This window comes from Sander vitreus, chromosome 21 (genome assembly GCF_031162955.1).
Source record: "Sander vitreus isolate 19-12246 chromosome 21, sanVit1, whole genome shotgun sequence".
NCBI lineage: Eukaryota > Metazoa > Chordata > Actinopteri > Perciformes > Percidae > Sander > Sander vitreus.
In genome coordinates, this window is record NC_135875.1 from 10,231,507 (window position 1) to 10,248,558 (window position 17,052).

At 39.6% G+C, this 17,052-nt stretch overlaps 2 protein-coding genes across 2 annotated transcripts in view; one reads left to right on the plus strand and one right to left on the minus strand.

Moving 5' to 3' along the window:
- Positions 1–10,689, plus strand: part of LOC144535868 (testican-2) — a 51,912-nt gene extending 41,223 nt beyond the window's left edge. Inside the window, exons 6-12 of the mRNA XM_078278614.1 lie at positions 2,520–2,628; positions 3,131–3,245; positions 3,935–4,054; positions 4,169–4,387; positions 6,363–6,425; positions 7,339–7,476; positions 8,838–10,689. Of these exons, the coding sequence (XP_078134740.1) occupies positions 2,520–2,628; positions 3,131–3,245; positions 3,935–4,054; positions 4,169–4,387; positions 6,363–6,425; positions 7,339–7,476; positions 8,838–8,983 (910 nt within the window). The 3' untranslated portion in view covers positions 8,984–10,689. The remainder of the gene's footprint in view (positions 1–2,519; positions 2,629–3,130; positions 3,246–3,934; positions 4,055–4,168; positions 4,388–6,362; positions 6,426–7,338; positions 7,477–8,837) is intronic.
- A 1,445-nt stretch (positions 10,690–12,134) lies between these two features.
- Positions 12,135–16,683, minus strand: sar1aa (secretion associated, Ras related GTPase 1Aa). The gene is made up of 7 exons (XM_078279674.1): positions 16,597–16,683; positions 15,449–15,521; positions 15,033–15,152; positions 14,766–14,831; positions 14,494–14,597; positions 14,268–14,399; positions 12,135–14,138 (listed from the first exon to the last, which is right to left on the minus strand). Exons 2-7 carry the CDS (start codon positions 15,504–15,506, stop codon positions 14,022–14,024), a joined length of 597 nt encoding a protein of 198 aa, XP_078135800.1. The 5' UTR covers positions 15,507–15,521; positions 16,597–16,683; the 3' UTR covers positions 12,135–14,021.
- Between the last annotated feature and the right edge of the window lie 369 nt (positions 16,684–17,052).

The following is a 17,052-nucleotide window of genomic DNA, read 5'->3' on the forward strand; positions in this document are numbered from 1 at the left end:
CAATCAAATAAGCTGTAAACCGATGAAAGTGGACAAAGTCTTCTCAGCACAGCGCATTTGATAATCCTCACCACCACCTTATATTTGTGCACGACATACAGTGTATTTACAATCTGAGCAAACCTGATTAAAAACCAAGGCTTACGTTGTGTCCATGTCATATCATATGGACTGGAAATAACAGCTGAGAGGAAAAAACACATTCATATCAGTTTATGGGGAATTACGGACAGCTAGATATCTCCCATTTGAGTCTAGGCTGCCTTTTGTTTTGACCCTAGCATCAGTGCCTGAATTGGTCCAAAAAAGGTGCCCAGTACCCTAATTCAGCAGTTCCTTGATATGATCATTGCATGTGTCTTGGATATATTTATATTCACACGTATATCACGTAGGGGTGACCCTAAATAGTCAACTATGCAACGATTCTTTCTAAGGAGCTTGATTCAACTGCCAATCTCACAGCTGAATCATGGCAGTGTCTGAAAATGTGGTTATCAAACAAAAGGATCATTCCATTTGCGCTATATGGGGGTGCTGAATGTCTGATTTTTAATATAATTGCTTGGTTTTCCCCAATAAATCATGATATATAGCCTATTTTGGTGTAAATATCATCCCATTAATAATACTGTTAACAACAATTAAAAATTAAGGGTACTCATGTGGACAACAACAAGTGCCGGTACTCAGTACTGGTGAGTATTGGCCCATTTTAGGCACTGCCCTAGCATGACACTGACATGCAGAAAACACAAAATCAGTCACCAGTTGTAAAAAAGAAAGGTGCTTAGTGACATCCATTTTATTGTTTGTAACCAAGTAACAGTGTTCTTAAGTATCAAACCACTTGAACATGGAGTGCATTGTGTGCTTGACCCGTGTGCCATGTTGAAAATAATACTGAACTACCCATGTTGAAAATAAGGCAGCTTTATAGGAGTTGGGATAGGATAACCATGACAGCTAAAGCATATAGAAAATATACTTTGACATTTTGGTCAATGTGCATACTGGGATTTATAGTATTTCAAATGCTCCTTCCTTTACAAAGACCCTTTAGTTTTCAGTGTAAACCTCATTGTAAAACATTTATCTGTTCCCTCAGCCATTCATTCCACTTTGACTGGAAAACAAATGAGCAAGGTTGCAGTCTGAAAAGAATTAATGGAGTGAATTATTACTACCTGCAAAGTCTATGTGCTGCGACAGGCGTTTATCTTTTTCAATAAAGTGCTTCATTTACAGAGTCACTCTAGAGATGAGAAAGACTGTCGAATAATGGGTAATAAGCACAAACGCAACCACACTAAACCCTTCCAGCATTGTTAAGTGGCAGCCACAGAAGTCGTACTGCACAGCCTAATGTTTGTGCTCACTAGGACTAACATAAACTCAAATCACCGTGTGAGAGGAAGGCAGGCAAGGGGGATTTTACGAAGCATTGCAAGCAAATATTAACAGGCAATGGAGACAATTTGGGTTTTATTTAACCACGAGCGTACATATCTGCCTCTGAGTTTTCTATTGCCATTCCCTTCACAAGAAAAGTAAACGTGATTCCCCCAACAGTGTCCCATTACATCCATTGTTTGTCCAAAGCAACTCTAAATGCATTCAAACTTGACAGGAACAGGAGCGAGATGTCATCAGAAATTAGAAGTGCATTCTTCTCAAACAACGAGCAACTAAAAGTATGTTCAGTGCTCTGGTGCAAGTGCTAGTTTGTTTTTAAATAAATAAGACATAAGTTAGTGTGGTGTCACTATGTGAGTTTCTGAGCAGTGACTCAGCTCTCCTGGTGTCTGTGGGCATTTCATTCGACCACAGAGGATGACAGGCAGGCATTATCTGTTACTCTGGAAAGAGATGTTACTTTTGAGCTTTTAGCCACACTAGCATAATCAATCTAGGAAAGGCAATGTTGGTCATTTTGACTTAAATATCTTAACGACTATTGTATGGATTACCATGAGATTTTGTACAGACATTTAGGTCCCCAAAGGAGGAATCTTTTCCTGAATTTGATGATGCCCTCACTTTTCCTCTAGCACTATCATCAGATAAAAATGTTGCTTACTGACCAAATACCCTCAAAGCTAATAACACTCCTATCAGCCTGAGCTGTACTTTGTGTTGCCAGTTAGCAAATGTTAGCATGCTAACACGCTGAAGATGGTTACATTGGTATTGGTAAATGTTATATCTGCTGATGTTTAGCAGGTCTTAGCATTGTCAATATGAGCACATTAGCATGCTGACGTTAGCATTAAGCTCAAAGCAACACCATGCCCAAGTACAGCCTCACAGAGTTGCTAGCGTGTCTGTAGACTCTTCTTCTTTCTTGTTGTATTGGGCTGGCATCTCAGTGACAGATATCCTAAAAAACCTGGGGAAATGAAACTATATGAATTGTTAGATACCACTAGAGGTAGAGGTAAGTCAGAAAATGCTTCTTTTTTTCTGTAATTTGGTTGGACAGACATTTTAACGTTTCCTTTTTTTCTTGTCATGTTCAGAGTAAAACAGTCAGGGCAGCTGGAGGCCCATGAAAGCAGCTGCAAGCCTTGTCCTGTTGCTGCCTCCTCACCTGTATGTGGCTCTGATGGACACAACTACGCCTCTGAGGTAAAAGAAAAATATTCTGCACCAGCATCTCTCTCTAAAAGCACTCTACGCTTTACCTGGATCATTTTTCTTTTGCTTTATTACTGGATTCTGCCACCATAAAATCCCTGAGAAGAAATGGAAAGTGCCCATGTCACCGTTTTAAATAATGAGAGGAGGGCAGTCAAGAGCTGTTTCCTGCTGCGCTGACATATACGTGGACGCAGCAGGGCAACACAGTTCATCACTGCTCGCGGGAGGACAAGTGCACCGGCTCAACGTGGCCGTATGATTAATGACTGACGTTGTTTAGAGCGGCATCATCGTACACCGGCCGCTGCCAGGACTCTATATTGATTTATGTATAGTTTTTAATTTTAACCTTGCATGAGAAGACGCCGGAAAATGACAGCTCATTCTTGATGCCTTTCTCTAAGTGCAGTGTCTCATCTCAATGAACAATCTCTTTTTCCTGCGGTCACCTCCATAAATATTTTAACCGTCTCTCGCTTTCTCCTTACAGTGTAAGCTGGAGCAGCAGGCCTGCCTCACAGGCAAAGAGCTGAGCATCATGTGTGCTGGCTTTTGCCCCTGTGCCACTGCCTCCCTTACCCTCACAAATACTGACACGAAACGTGGCAAGTGGCCTTTTCTTCACCTTTTTCTATTTATGCATCTTAATTTCGGGATTCACACCTCCCTGTCTGCATCACTGTCATCCCTTTCATGAGTCAAGGTTTCAACAAAAAAAAGAAAAGAAAGCTATAATGCACCACGCACAGCATGCTGTCAGTAGGATAGGACCAATCAACCCAATGCTCCACATTTGGGATCAATACTCACTACCAATTTCAGAGATTACTGTTAGTCAAATATCCCCCAATGTGGTTAAACTGCTCTTTCAATCATGTAGTGATATATTATTTAGAGTATACACTATCTATCATTGCAGACAAACAGTATTGATTGCCCAAGCTCTCGGGCATGTAAAAATGCCAATTGATCAAAAGGATGAAATGTTACTCCTGTTTTTCATCATTAGACTGGAATAAGTGCTTAGCCTGAAACGGAAAGTTGATTTCTACAGCAATTTCCTGCCGGAGAGTAAATTGCAAAATATTTTTTTCTTTAAGTAGCAGATCATACACTTGTAAATGACAGCATGAACAGTACACCTCGACAGTGAGGGAAATGTATGCCTTTGATTCTGTTCACTGTACATCAGTAAAAGCAATTGGAAGCCTGTCTTTTGGGAAGGTGAGTCAGATAGCTGTTGAGTGTCAGCCAAAGTACTGAATGCTCGGATTCCCTTTTTTTGTTCCCTCAGACAGCTGCACCGGCCAGGACCTGGCAGACCTGGGCGACCGCCTGAGAGACTGGTTCCAACTCCTTCATGGAAATGCGAAGCAGAATAACTCTGGCAAGCTCGGAGCTGGTACCGCTTCAGGTTAGAAACTTACAAAGCGGCTTTATTCTCAAACTTACAACTCAATTGTCTGTGCAAAGAAATGTAGTATAAACAGAAAGAAACTAAAGTGTTATTGCAAATTATTTCTGACAGCGCTGGACAAGAGCCTTGTAGCCAGCTGCAAGGACTCCATTGGCTGGATGTTCTCAAGGCTAGACACCAATAGCGACTTGTACTTGGACCAAGCTGAGCTAGCTGCTATTAACCTGGACAAGTACGAGGTCTGCATCCGACCTTTCTTCAACTCTTGCGACAGCTACAAGGATGGAAAGGTCTCTACGGCAGAGTGGTGCCTCTGCTTCTGGAGAGAAAGTGAGTGAAGGGATCTCCACGACGGAGCTTAGTTTATTTTGGGTCAAATCTCGTAATGGGTGAAATAATAGCAAAGTTACATCACAGGGAAAATCGAGGGTATGCAATGATGTCACTTTATTCCACCACTGAACGGCAAAACAAGCCCCTGCTATGGTTGCTATGAAAGGGGATAAACATCTTTAAAAATTAATCATCAACATTTCTGAAGACATTGAAATGTGACACATATTACATATTACCAGTCAAAAGTTTGGACCCGCTTTCCCATTCAAGTGAATGAGAAATTTGACTGGTACTGTACTATTGTATGTATTTGTACTTTGATACAAGGGAAGTAACAGAGGAATAGTTTGATATTTTGGGAAATATGCTTATTCACTTTTTACAGCCATTTTTACATTTCTTTTTGTGTACAGCTCTAACAAAGTAGATACATCTCGTTAATTAGTGACCTTTAGACGTGCTGGTAGCCAGGCTAGCTGTTTCTTCTAAACTAATCACCTCCTGGCTCTAACTCCATATTTATCACACAGATATGAAAGTGGTATTAATGAGCACTTTCTGCCTACAAGAAAGTGAATGAGCCACGTATTTCCCAAATTGGCGAATTATTCCTTTAACCAAGTCTGAGAGCCTACAGGCTGTTATTTCAAAGCAGGATTTTTCAGCCTAATCAACATCTTCAAAAGCACATTTTGGTTGCCTGTTGCTCCCCCCCCCCTGCTGAGAACAATCTGGGCAACACCTCTTTTATCTGAGTCATCTGACAGTTTGCCAGAATCACTTTATGCTGAATAGAAAGTCAAGTCTTTCTTTATGGCCCAGACACTAGCAAATAATACACATTATAAATACAATCATATTGTTTGGATAAAAAAGTAAACATGTATTATATATTACAATAATATATATACAATAATTATACATTTACAACCTACACAAAAAGAAGAAACCATAACTACCCTAACCCTACCTAAGTGGTCCCAAAACATTTAGTCCATCAGTCTAAGTATTGGTCTTAGTATTATAATATAGTATTAAGTATTATAAGATGCAATAAGAAAACAATAAAGCATGTAAGTATAGCAGTAGAAAAAAAGGAAAAAATACTCAGAGTCACTATTTAAAAGTCCCCAGCCATTTAAAGTAGGCTATTCAAGCTTTAACATATTTTTGTAGTAACTGTTGTCTTATGATGTGTCTCTATGGATGTTACCTACAAGGTGTTTGGTGTTTTAAGCCCCCAACGTCATCTTCCAGGCAGCGCTGCCTGGAAGGCACTAGGATTAGGCAATGGTTAGGGTTAGGTGCCTTGAAGTCGACGTTGGGGGGCTTAAAACACCATTGAGCTACCTACAACCGCAGTGCTTTTTCAGCTGTGCTCATTTGCAACATCTGCACCATTTGACCTTTACTAAACATATACAGGATATTTCTGGTAGTAACCTCTACCGATCAGGCATTTAACCTGCATGCAATAGATTACACTGACTCCCTGATCATTATTTCATTACTAGCTGATTTAGCTAGCTGATTACTGACTGACTAGCTATTTATAAACCATTAAGTGATAATGGATTTTTGATAATGATTTGAAAGCACTGATAATGCTCTGTGGACATCTAGTTTTGTGCAAGCACAATAGAAATGTTGTGAAAATCTACAAATACAAACTGTACTAGGGAAAAGTTATCACCTTGGGGGTAAATACAAAGTGTCTTTTTCTTCTTTGTTTCTATTTCTACGGTTCAGCCCATTTCCTTGTCATTCTCAGACTACATCCATATGTTCTTTCTCCTAAGCTCTTGATGATCGATCAGGCTCTGAGGGAATGAAATATAAGACTTCTTAAACAAATCAATATGGGCAACAAAAAAAAAGTGTAATTATGAAGAGCATTGATTGAGATAAAGTTTGGGGATAGCAGTTTTAGGTATCGTCCGTCATCACTTTTCTTGTTTGATTCTCATAGAGCCACCGTGCCTCGCCGAGCTGGAGAGGATCCAAGTGCAGGAGGCGGCCAAGAAGAAGCCCGGTAAATTAATCATTTATCGAAGCAGTACTGTGAAGTTCAAGATATATTTGATTTAAAACACTGCACTTGCATAGCAACACCATTTGGACAGGGAATTACCACTGACTCTCTTCAGATCCTTTCAAAGCCACACAACGCCGTGAAAACAATGTAGTTAGCCATGAAGTGCACCAGCTAACTGCTGTGTGTCTCTAGGTGTACTTAGGTAATAAGGCCTGGAGCAACAGGCGAGAAGCTTGAGGAGGCCCATTCAAGATATCACAAGTGCATGCCTCGGATTAGGTCCTAATCAGCCTGGGGGGGGGGAGGGGATTAGAGGGCAGTGCTGGCTTTGGGAAAGATCAAGGAAAACTCGTCCGTTTGGCTCCCTGAGAAACTCCAGTATCTACCCAGCATGCAACACAGCTGTGTTTTACTCTTCAGTTCCAAACCCAGAGAAATGTTCGTCCATCCCTGAGGCCCACTTGTCTCATTGCTTGTGTTTTCTCTAGTTTTCACGGTAGTGAAGGGGGAGGGGGGGGGGGGGGGTTTCGGTAGTGATGCTTGTTAGAGAACTTCACTTTGGGTTTGACAAGAGTGTCCCGAGGGAGGCTGAAACAGAGGAGCTCTGTCACAGAGGCTGTCACTACATTTTTATACGCCACTCTCACAGCATAAGGAAACAACTCTGCCAACATACTGCATGAAATCACATCCACCAGCTTGTGTAAAACAAACAGGGAAGATTTCTCTATCTCTGTGGTATTCTCGGGCAAAGAATCTGCCTCTCTATCCTGACGAATGGTTTTATTACAGGTTCACAAAGGCGTGCTGGCATTCCCGTTTATTCTGCAGTCATCTCAGGCATCAGCATTAGCTGTGTGCTGCTAAGGGTATAAATATTTAACAACTAGGCATGTGCGTGTCCTTGCAGGGATGTACATTCCCAGCTGCGATGAAGACGGCTACTACAGGAAAGTGCAGTGCGACCAAAGCCGAGGGGAGTGCTGGTGCGTCGACCAGCATGGTGGAGAGATGATGGGCACCAGAATCCATGGCAACCCCGACTGCGGTAATTAGGCAAATAGATATTTCTCACACTGTACACAGCAAGAAAAGCTTCTCATGAAGTAATTTTCTGTCTCTAGTCCTTGAAGTCGAATTTTCTCAAAACATGGAAATATTTAACAGTGCAGTATTTTATCTTTTAATCAAGGTTGAGTTTTTCTTGATTTTAGTACACTGAACTGCCTCAGTTTTTCATATTTAATAATACAGACACTTACTTTTAGAAAATGGATTTCTATAGGCAACAGATTGTAATATTCTTACAACATTTGCAGTTTTTTTTTTTCACTTCTTTTAAGAACATAAAGAACAATAAAAAGGAGGGAGGATAACAGCTACACACATTCAAATCCTCATGTTGGATCTCAGTCAGTTATTCTTTTGATTAATCAATTAATTGTTAAGTCTATAAAATGTCAGAAAATAGTGAAAAATGCTCATCACAAGTTATTAAAGCCCAAGGTGACTTCTTCAAATCCCTGTTTTGTTTTTTCCCCTCCGAGTCTTAAAGTGCCCATATTATGCTCATTTTCAGGTTCATAATTGTATTTTGAGGTTGTACCAGAATAGGTTTACATGGTTTAATTTTTTTTTAAAACACCATATTTTTGTTGTACTGCACATTGCTGCATCTCGTCTTTTCACCCTGTGTGTTGAGCTCTCTGTTTTAGCTACAGAGTGAGGCATCTCACTTCTATTCCATCGTTGTTGGGAGTCGCACATGCGCAGTAGCTAGGTAAGGACTACTAGCTAGAAGCTAGCACTGCTAGCGGTTAGCCACCTCGTTCTCAATGGCAAAACACTGCTACAACACTATAGAAATACTTACATGCCCCTTGTCTGCAGGTATTCCACGCAAAGTTGGAAGTGCGCTCTCGTTTAGAAGACGTCTCCCGGCTAATCCTGCCTTGTACTGACTAAAGTTGGAGAAACAGCTAGCTACTATGTGGTATTAGCTAAAGTGGTTAGCACACACCAAATGTTTCAGCCGACGACGTAGACGACCCTGATGATTTTGACCCGCTCACCCGGAGACTGAAGGCAGAATACTTTCAGAAACCTGTATCTCACTCAAAACAGCATGGATGGTTTTTTTCCAAGTTTGTATGCGTGTGGACCACCAGAGACACAAAATAACACCCCAAATCCCAGAAAAAATGATTTTTTCATAATATGGGCACGTTAAACCCGAACCCGCTGTTCAGTTTACAATCATATATATACTATTGACGAGCAGAAATCCTTCACGTGTGAGAGGCTAAAACAAGCTAATGTTTGGCATTTTGGCTTGATAATTATCCGTCAGACAACTAATTGTTTCAGTATTAACACAAAATCATCCCTCATGAATTTATCATTTTCCAGATGAAGTGGCGGGATATTCTGGAGATTTTGGGAGTGGAGTGGGATGGGAGGACGAAGAGGAGAAAGAGGCAGAGGACACCGGAGAGGAGGCGGAAGAGGAGGAAGAGGAGGAGGGCGAGGCGGACGATGGAGGATACATCTGGTAGAACTGTCTGACCCCACGCGGAGAGCCGAGTCACAGCCGCTGGCCTGAAAATCTACAGGGATGGCTCTCTTCTCACAGCAAAAGATTTTGGGACCAGATCTGGAAGGCATGGAGTTGTGTATCATCCTGGTGGGATACGTGGTGCTGGGCAGGTCCAGGGATAAGACGATGACCAGTTTTTGTCTTAGATATGTGTAATTGCTTCATACTCTTGTCTCTGTTTTTTGAGCAACAGAGCTTTTTGTTTTGCCGTCCTGAAAAGCAGGAACCACTGACTGCTGCGCCATAGGTAGTCCATCAGAATTCCTAAGTTGTCCGACCGCCATCTATGCATATAGAGATTACCAGTAATTTTGTATTGTGTGAACAATTGCTTGAGTATTAGAGCCGCCGTCCCACTGGAAGGACTAGAGATCAGAATTTAAAGGAATAGTTCGACATTTTGGGGAACATGCTTTTTTTGCTTTCTTTCCAAGAGTTTTATAAGAAGCTCGATACCACTGTTAAATACAGTATATGAAGCTAGAGCAATGAGACGGTTAGCTTAGCTTAGCTTAGCGTAACGACTGGACACTGGGAAACAGTTGGCTCTGTCTAAAGATAGAACAAAATCAGAACTTAACTTCTAAAGCTCACTAAATAACATATTATATCATGTTGTTTTTTTATTTATCTCTACAAAAACCACAGTATAACAACAACATGTTGGGTTATTATATGCCGGACTATCCAGGAAGTCACTGCACCAGAAAAAGAAATAGACCGGCACATAACATCCTGTAAAAACGCTAATTGTTTTTACAGTTTTTGTACGGTTTAAAGTACAGTACAGGGGGTTTCAATTAGCTTTAGAGGTGCTGGTAGGTGGATTTTGTTGACTTTGGAAAGAGCCAGAATAGCTTATTTTTTTGTCTTTAGTTAATGGTATGTCACAGTTGTGTTCACAACTTGTTTCCGCTGCCCTCCAGTGGCCAACCAAATCAGTTATTGCAGCTATGAGCGTAGCTAAGTTAATCATCTCCTGATTGTAGCTTCATATTTATGGTACAGACAAAGATAAGTATTTATCTTCTCATCTATCTCGAAATAGATTGCAAATAAGCATATTTCCCAAAATGTTAATATTCTGTTACAGCAGATCAGTGTAATGTGGTAATGTATTTCCAAACTGATTCTGTATATAAATCCAGTGTAAAGGATCTGTGAAGCTAGCTTCGAGGATTTCAGGTTACTCCGGTTTCAAGCTACCTTTATGATAAAGGTACACCACAGCTCATAGCAGTTTTTAAATGTACATGCTTTACACATTAAGTGGAAACACACAACTATACAGGACCTACATTTCCAGTTAGATTACTTTAATTATAACCTGTAGAATGTACTTTAATGGCCCAAACTGCACCTACAGTAGAAACCACGAGTCACTAACTCTGAAATCATGTCAAAGAATGTGCCACTACTATCTTTCATTCTGAGTTTGCAACTTGAAAAACTGTACTTTATGTTTGTAAAAAAAAAAAATGGTGTGCATTACTTGAAGTTCTGTGTGTATACTTGAATTCACATTGTATTTTTTTTTCTATGAGAATACTGTTGCCATGTCTTCATTCATGCTATTAGGCCAGCCATTTGGTTGTTTTTAGTATTGCATGTTAGTAAATAAGAATGTACTTCTAGGCTGAGCACTTTACTAATAAAGGCAATGGAGCCAAATTGGATGTCTACTTCAATCTTTTCCAACTATTATCATCTAGAGAAATGCAATTCAATGTGTGGCTACTGTACCACCAAGTCACACAAGGAACACTGGGCTTGTGAGCTAAAAAGAGATTTTGAGCATAAATGAACTGCACCCCAGCCTACCTTACATGGAGTACTTTGCCTATAAAAACTAAGCTAGGTGTGTAAATATGAATATTTTGGAGCACAGAACTACTTTCTCATGACCTTTAGGTCCCCCACCTGGTGTGTAAACACTGAGAACTGAAGATTATTACAGCTAAGGCCAGTTACAGCCCGTGATTACAAGGCACTAAATAAATACAATTTCATCATCATCTACAATCATGGGGCCTGCAGTGGAATAAAAACAAGAAGATGAAAGCTGCAGTCTCCTCTCAGTTCAATCTCTGACGAACACATGGGGATATTCTGGTGCTCAGCTGCCACCTCATGCTAAAAGAACACATTACAGTGGAGTGGTTGCCAAATTGCATACCACTAAATGACCATATTGTGAGAGACAGCACTGTCAGAGGGCAAATGGATGATCAAATTAGCTATGAATGGATCTGTGCTGGTTTGTTTAAGTGCATTTAGCAATTCTACAGTCACAAGTTAAAGTCCTGGATTCAATAGTTCCAAAGTAGCCTATATGATGAGCTATTTGCAGCAGTAAAATCTTAAAAATCATTTCTAACGCTGACAGGCAGCCAGTGAAGGGCAGCAGGGATTTGTGTAGTGAGGTCACTTCTCATGGAGAGTGTTAAAAGCCTGGAAGCAGCACTCTGCAATAGCTGCAGTTGGTTTGATATTACAATAAAGCAAATCACAATAATTAAGCCTGGAGATAAAAGCATCAACGACTTTCTCCATGTCTGAGAATGAAAGGAAAATATCCGTGATGTGTCAAAACAAAACATGGTTGCATAACTTGAGTTACATGAGCATCCAATGACTGGTCTGAATCTAAAAGAACTCCCAAGATTGCTGTACAGCCTTCTGGCTTCACATTGGTCGACAGATAGGCTACTAAGACAACGCATAAGATACAGCGCCTATAGAAAAATTCACTGCCTTGCAATGTTTTTACAACATTAAATCACAGAGAATGTAATTTGTATTTTTATACTTTCATGTCAAAGTGAAAACAAATATCTTGTTATATCTTTATAGCGGACTTAAGTATTGGTCACCTTCCACCTCTGATGTCTGGATCTTCTGTCAATGGGGTTATCTTGAGATATATCTCTGGTATCATTTATAACGAACAAGTACCCCTTAACCTGTTTTTTTAAAACCTCTATAAGAGACTAAATGCCTCCCTAAAACTAATATACAGATATATATATATATATTTTTTTTATCTTAACAAGGACTACAAGTGTGTGGTTTTAATTAGTTAGTTATAAACAAAAATAACACGGTGTAAGTTGAGTCCAAAAGAAAAGTTGTTTTTATTAAAAGGTGTTAACCACTCATCAAATAGATCTATCTTTATGTATGCATGTTGTCATTCAAGTTGAAACTATTCACACAGATAATCGCTGTAAATATTATTTTAAGTCAATCAGCTATAAATAGCTCCAGTGATTTATTAGTGTCAGCTAATAGGCAGTTACTGTACAAACATTTACATCTGTAATATACATAATTTACAAGGAGTTAAGAGACTGGTACACAACACTGTTCAAAGGAAAAGTAGTTTCTTTACATGCGTACTGTGTCTCAGTAAACACTCAAGATTCCCTGTAAAAAAAAAAAAAAATCTGTTTCATATTTATCTTTTTTTTTTTTTATCTCAGTCACAAACATCCCTGCATATATTTATAAGCAGAATATTCAAAATCTTACCCTGTAAACATAGGATGCAGGAAACAGTAAATGGGGTACAATGATCAAACGTCTATGTTTCCCATGATCTATTATCAGCTTCTAAAATTTGCACAGGCCATTGTAAGAATGTATGCACATTAACATGCACGGACTCAAACATCAAGAATGAGATTAGAATATTAATTTACAGGTTAGCACATTTAACGTTTTGCAAGTGCACTCTCATATCTTTTTAGATAGTCAAAAAGTACATGCAGCACTTCAACCCTGTTGCGCAGCCTACATGTGGATATATTGCTCAGGCTCTAGATTAAATGGATAAATAACAAAATTGATGAATTTCAATTAACAGTCTCAGAACTACGTACATTATTTCCTACTCTCAAATACAGAGGAGTAAGATTGTCTCTGCTACAGTACAGTTGGTCATTCTACTTTATTGCTTGCCGACATTTTAAGTGCAATGCATTATTACAGCCTTCATGACATAATAAAGCAAGGGCAGCCATTGAACGTCATAAAAGTTCAGTATGAACATTTTATCTTTGAGTTCTGTACTGAACACCCAAAAGACAAAGATAATCGACACTTATTTCTAACGCACTTTAAATTAGCTGCCTTCAACGCAACATCACTTTGGATCAACACGTAGGAAAAGATGCAAAAAATAAACAAGCCAATTCCATCAAGACACTGAAAGTGAGAAGACATTATTCACAGTGATGAGACTCCCGTTTACTCATCATCTTTAAATCATTATCATTGAATCTTTGCCTTTATTTGTGGGACATGCTATCTCTTCTCCTTTTTGGTTTCTAAAGGGGATTGGGGATGATGTTATTGTGGCTCAGTGCTCAGCATGGAAAATATCTTTTGTTGAAATCCAATCTCTCTCCCTGCTAAACCCAAAGTCATTAGCATACATCTTTGCCTATATGCTTTGAAGACAGTGGCTGCGTGACATGAGATTAAATAAACTAAAATAAATCTTCTGTATTTAGTTTATATAGATTTTAAAACCTAAACTTGATGTCAGACAAGCATTAAGCTACCCAACACAATCTCACGAGTCCTTCATTTTCATCACTTGCTTCCTAATAAATTCCAACTAGAGCGGTTAGTTATTCCATATTGAGTAATGCAAAACTAATGTGTACGTATCTACATTCGTGCATAATGTATGTCTGCTCGTGTATTGTAATTAAGGTATGATGTAACCTTTGGATGTAACCTAATTAACTTGCCATGGAGTTAGACAACTCAGTTAAATCTCACATTAATAACACAGGTAAGACAGTTCACCATGAACCACTTTTAAAAGTTTGCATAGAAACCTTTAAATCCGGAATAAAGCATTAAAAAGAATAAGCTCTTAATAATAGTATAGTTTGAAATTTGGGCTGATTGACACTGGCAAAGAGACAAAGTCTCATAAAAAACATGTGTCAAGAAACTCCCTTCCGGTTAAGCTTCAGTGCTGCGTGTCAGTCGATGTACTGTGATAACCATCTGAAACCTTCCCCGTAGCCTTGTCTTTTCAACACGCTGCACATGAAAATCTCCAGCGGCCGGACGTTCAGCTCCTTCAAAGAGACATTTCCCTGTCGATAACAAATACGGATAAATGAGGACGACAGTCATCAGGCAGGCGCCAGGACATGTGCCCACACACGGATACAGAGATCATATTATTTCTGTGACTTAATAGACGGGGTCTATGACACGCCTACCTTTCCGGTAACTTGACCATCAAGAGCAAAAGCTCCTCTCAGTCCTCCTTCGCTGATGGCGTCAGGGCGGTCAATTTTATTACCCAACACCAACACTGGTACATTGACTATGGTCTCATCCCCTAGGAGAGCCTGGAAATACGAGGGCAGCACAATCATTATCAATCTAACAGGCAGTCAGTACTGCCTGGTGGAAACAACTTGTAACAGTGACGTTTAATCTTACATCGAGTTCAGTCTTGGATTCTGAGAGTCTGTCGTGGTCTGCACAGTCTACAAGAAAGACGACTCCATTCACAGCTGGCAGGTAGTTCTTCCACACTCTTCGAGCTGTCAGCCAGGAGAACGCTTGTGAATGTTTGTGAATAAACTGCCCTTGCAGCCAATCCTGCTTTACAATGTGATATTTCACCAAAACCTGTTGTTGTAGCAAATGGCCGAGATAACTACTTATTTCTACGGTGTGTCACGTTTGGCAAAAGTGGAGAACGACCTCACCTTGTACATGTCCCCCCAGATCAAATGTAGTAAAGGTCATCCCACCAATTGACAGCTCTTCAGAAGCTTTGAGAAAAGGAAGATCAAATTCATTTTTATTAGAGCGATTACTTGGCCATTTTCTGTACCCTATATACAGCCTGTACTACAATACTATGTGGTATAATATGAGCTATAATCCTAACGAAAACATACAAACAAGGTGACTCATCTTTGTTCTAACATGTGAACCTAGGATGACACACTATTATCTGAATCACTCCTTACTTGGATGCAGCGTTGGCACGTGTTGGCCAAGTCGGTCATCTTTCAACATGTGTAGGAGTGTTGTTTTACCAGCATTGTCCAGGCCCAGGAAAACCAGCTTCCCTGACTTTTTGTACAGACCTGGAAGAAATATTTGTGTGCATCAGAAATGACCTACAAATTTCATGGGTGAAAACCAAATCCTACTTAATCCCTGGGGGTGGAACACAACCAATACAATAACACTTACTCGAGTACTGTACTTGAGTTTGGTTCTGAGGAACTGGGTACTTTACACTTTTACTACCCTGGCTACATTTCAGAAAGAATGCTTCATGGTTATAAATTACGTTGTTTTATTATTATTTTGATTAAGCCCCCCCTACCTAGAACGTTGCCACCATTTTCACAATGTTGCAGAAAATCACAGTACTTACCTAAGAACTGTAAAACATTACTAAAACCCCTGTAGATCCAGTCGAATAAAAATGACATCTTGGCGGTCTTTGACTGAAACAAGAAAAAAGGTCAGATTACTATTACATGATAATACTGCACTGAGTGGCCAGAAAAACAGAAATACCTGCCTTGACAATGCATATTTTTGCTTCTATTTATATTTAAGTAGACAAAATATTAGAAACACATATCAACACAATGCAAAAACATAGAATTGGGTCAACATACACCCAGTAGTAGTAGTTTATACAAAAGCTGATCATTTTCACATGAGGTTGTATTTATTTGCAGAACACTTGACTTTTTCCACAGCAGACATTTTGGCAGGAAAAGCACAGGTGTGATTGATTACATTAAAAATGACAGCAATCCATTTAGGTGAGCGCCTGGTATTGTGCATGTTGGCTCACTGGCATGGCTTACTGGAACACTTGATAGAACGGAGCCATCGTTAACTAAATTAGTTTGACCTGTACTTTTCCTGCTATGACAAGTCAACATGTCTGCCAAGAGAAAGGTCTGTTATTGCATAACATTACATCACACATGTGTTTCTAATACCCTGGTCTTGATAGCTGTGACATGACACTACAGCTGCGACCACATGTGTAGCAGGAGGCGACCTAGTTACCTTTAAGTTAAATATAGCTAATGTTCACAAAACTTCACAGATCATTTAGATCCAGTGCATCCAAACACCTGTGTTTATTTCACCGTCATCGGTAGCTAGCTAGCTACGTTAGCTAACGTTACTTTCTTATTAACAGCACCGCTAGCTATGTCGTTAAATGGCAATTACAGTTCCAGCGTAATGTTCAAACTATCAAAAACACTGAAGCATTTGTAGTCATGTGTCTGTTGGTTAGCTTGTTTTAGTGTGCTAGCTAGTGAACTGACATAACGGTTAACGTTGGATGACGCTTCTTAGCTAGTTAGCTAGCATTAGCATGTTGGCTAACGTTAAACCTCTGGTACTTTCTAGAGTCCGATCCATAGGTCCATGCGCGTCAGGGCAACAACGTTTAAAGGAGTACAGACTGTGCGAAGACTATTATGAACTGATGCCAACCGCACAATATGTCTTTAGATCAAAACTGTTATCTAACTTTAACGTTAACTGACTTACCCCTCAGCACTGACCAGCAGCCCAGCACTCAGTAGTATTGGTGGTCTCCTTGGAAACAGTCAATCAGACTTCCGCTTCTTCTTCGTGTTTTGGAAATCGGCGTTTGGCATTCATTGTGGTGCATTAGCGCCGTCATCAGATGGTTTGCGGAACAGGTCAACCAGTACCAATGACGGAGGAAGTATTCAGATCCTTTACTGAAGTAAAAATACTAATACCACACTGTAAATAAAGTATAATTAGAAAAATGTACTTAAAGTATTGAGAGTTAAAGTACTAAATGCAGAAAAATGACCCCTCGCTGTTATACTATTATATATTATATCATATGATTATTACTATTATTATGCATGCATTAATGTAAAAGCAGGATTTTACTGTTTACTGTTGTACTTAGTTAAGGTGGAGCTATTTAAAAAAAAAAAACTATTTTGTGTAGGGCTGCAACTAATAATT

Bases quoted from the DNA above. Each gene is read 5' to 3' on its own strand.
- sar1aa (XM_078279674.1), bottom strand. From the start codon at position 15,506: ATGTCATTTTTATTCGACTGGATCTACAGGGGTTTTAGTAATGTTTTA. The intron at 14,400-14,493 runs GTAAGATTAAAC...TCGTATTTCCAG, and splicing joins AATCCAAGACTGAACTCGAT to GCTCTCCTAGGGGATGAGAC. The intron at 14,139-14,267 runs GTAGGCGTGTCA...TGTTATCGACAG, and splicing joins ATGGTCAAGTTACCGGAAAG to GGAAATGTCTCTTTGAAGGA.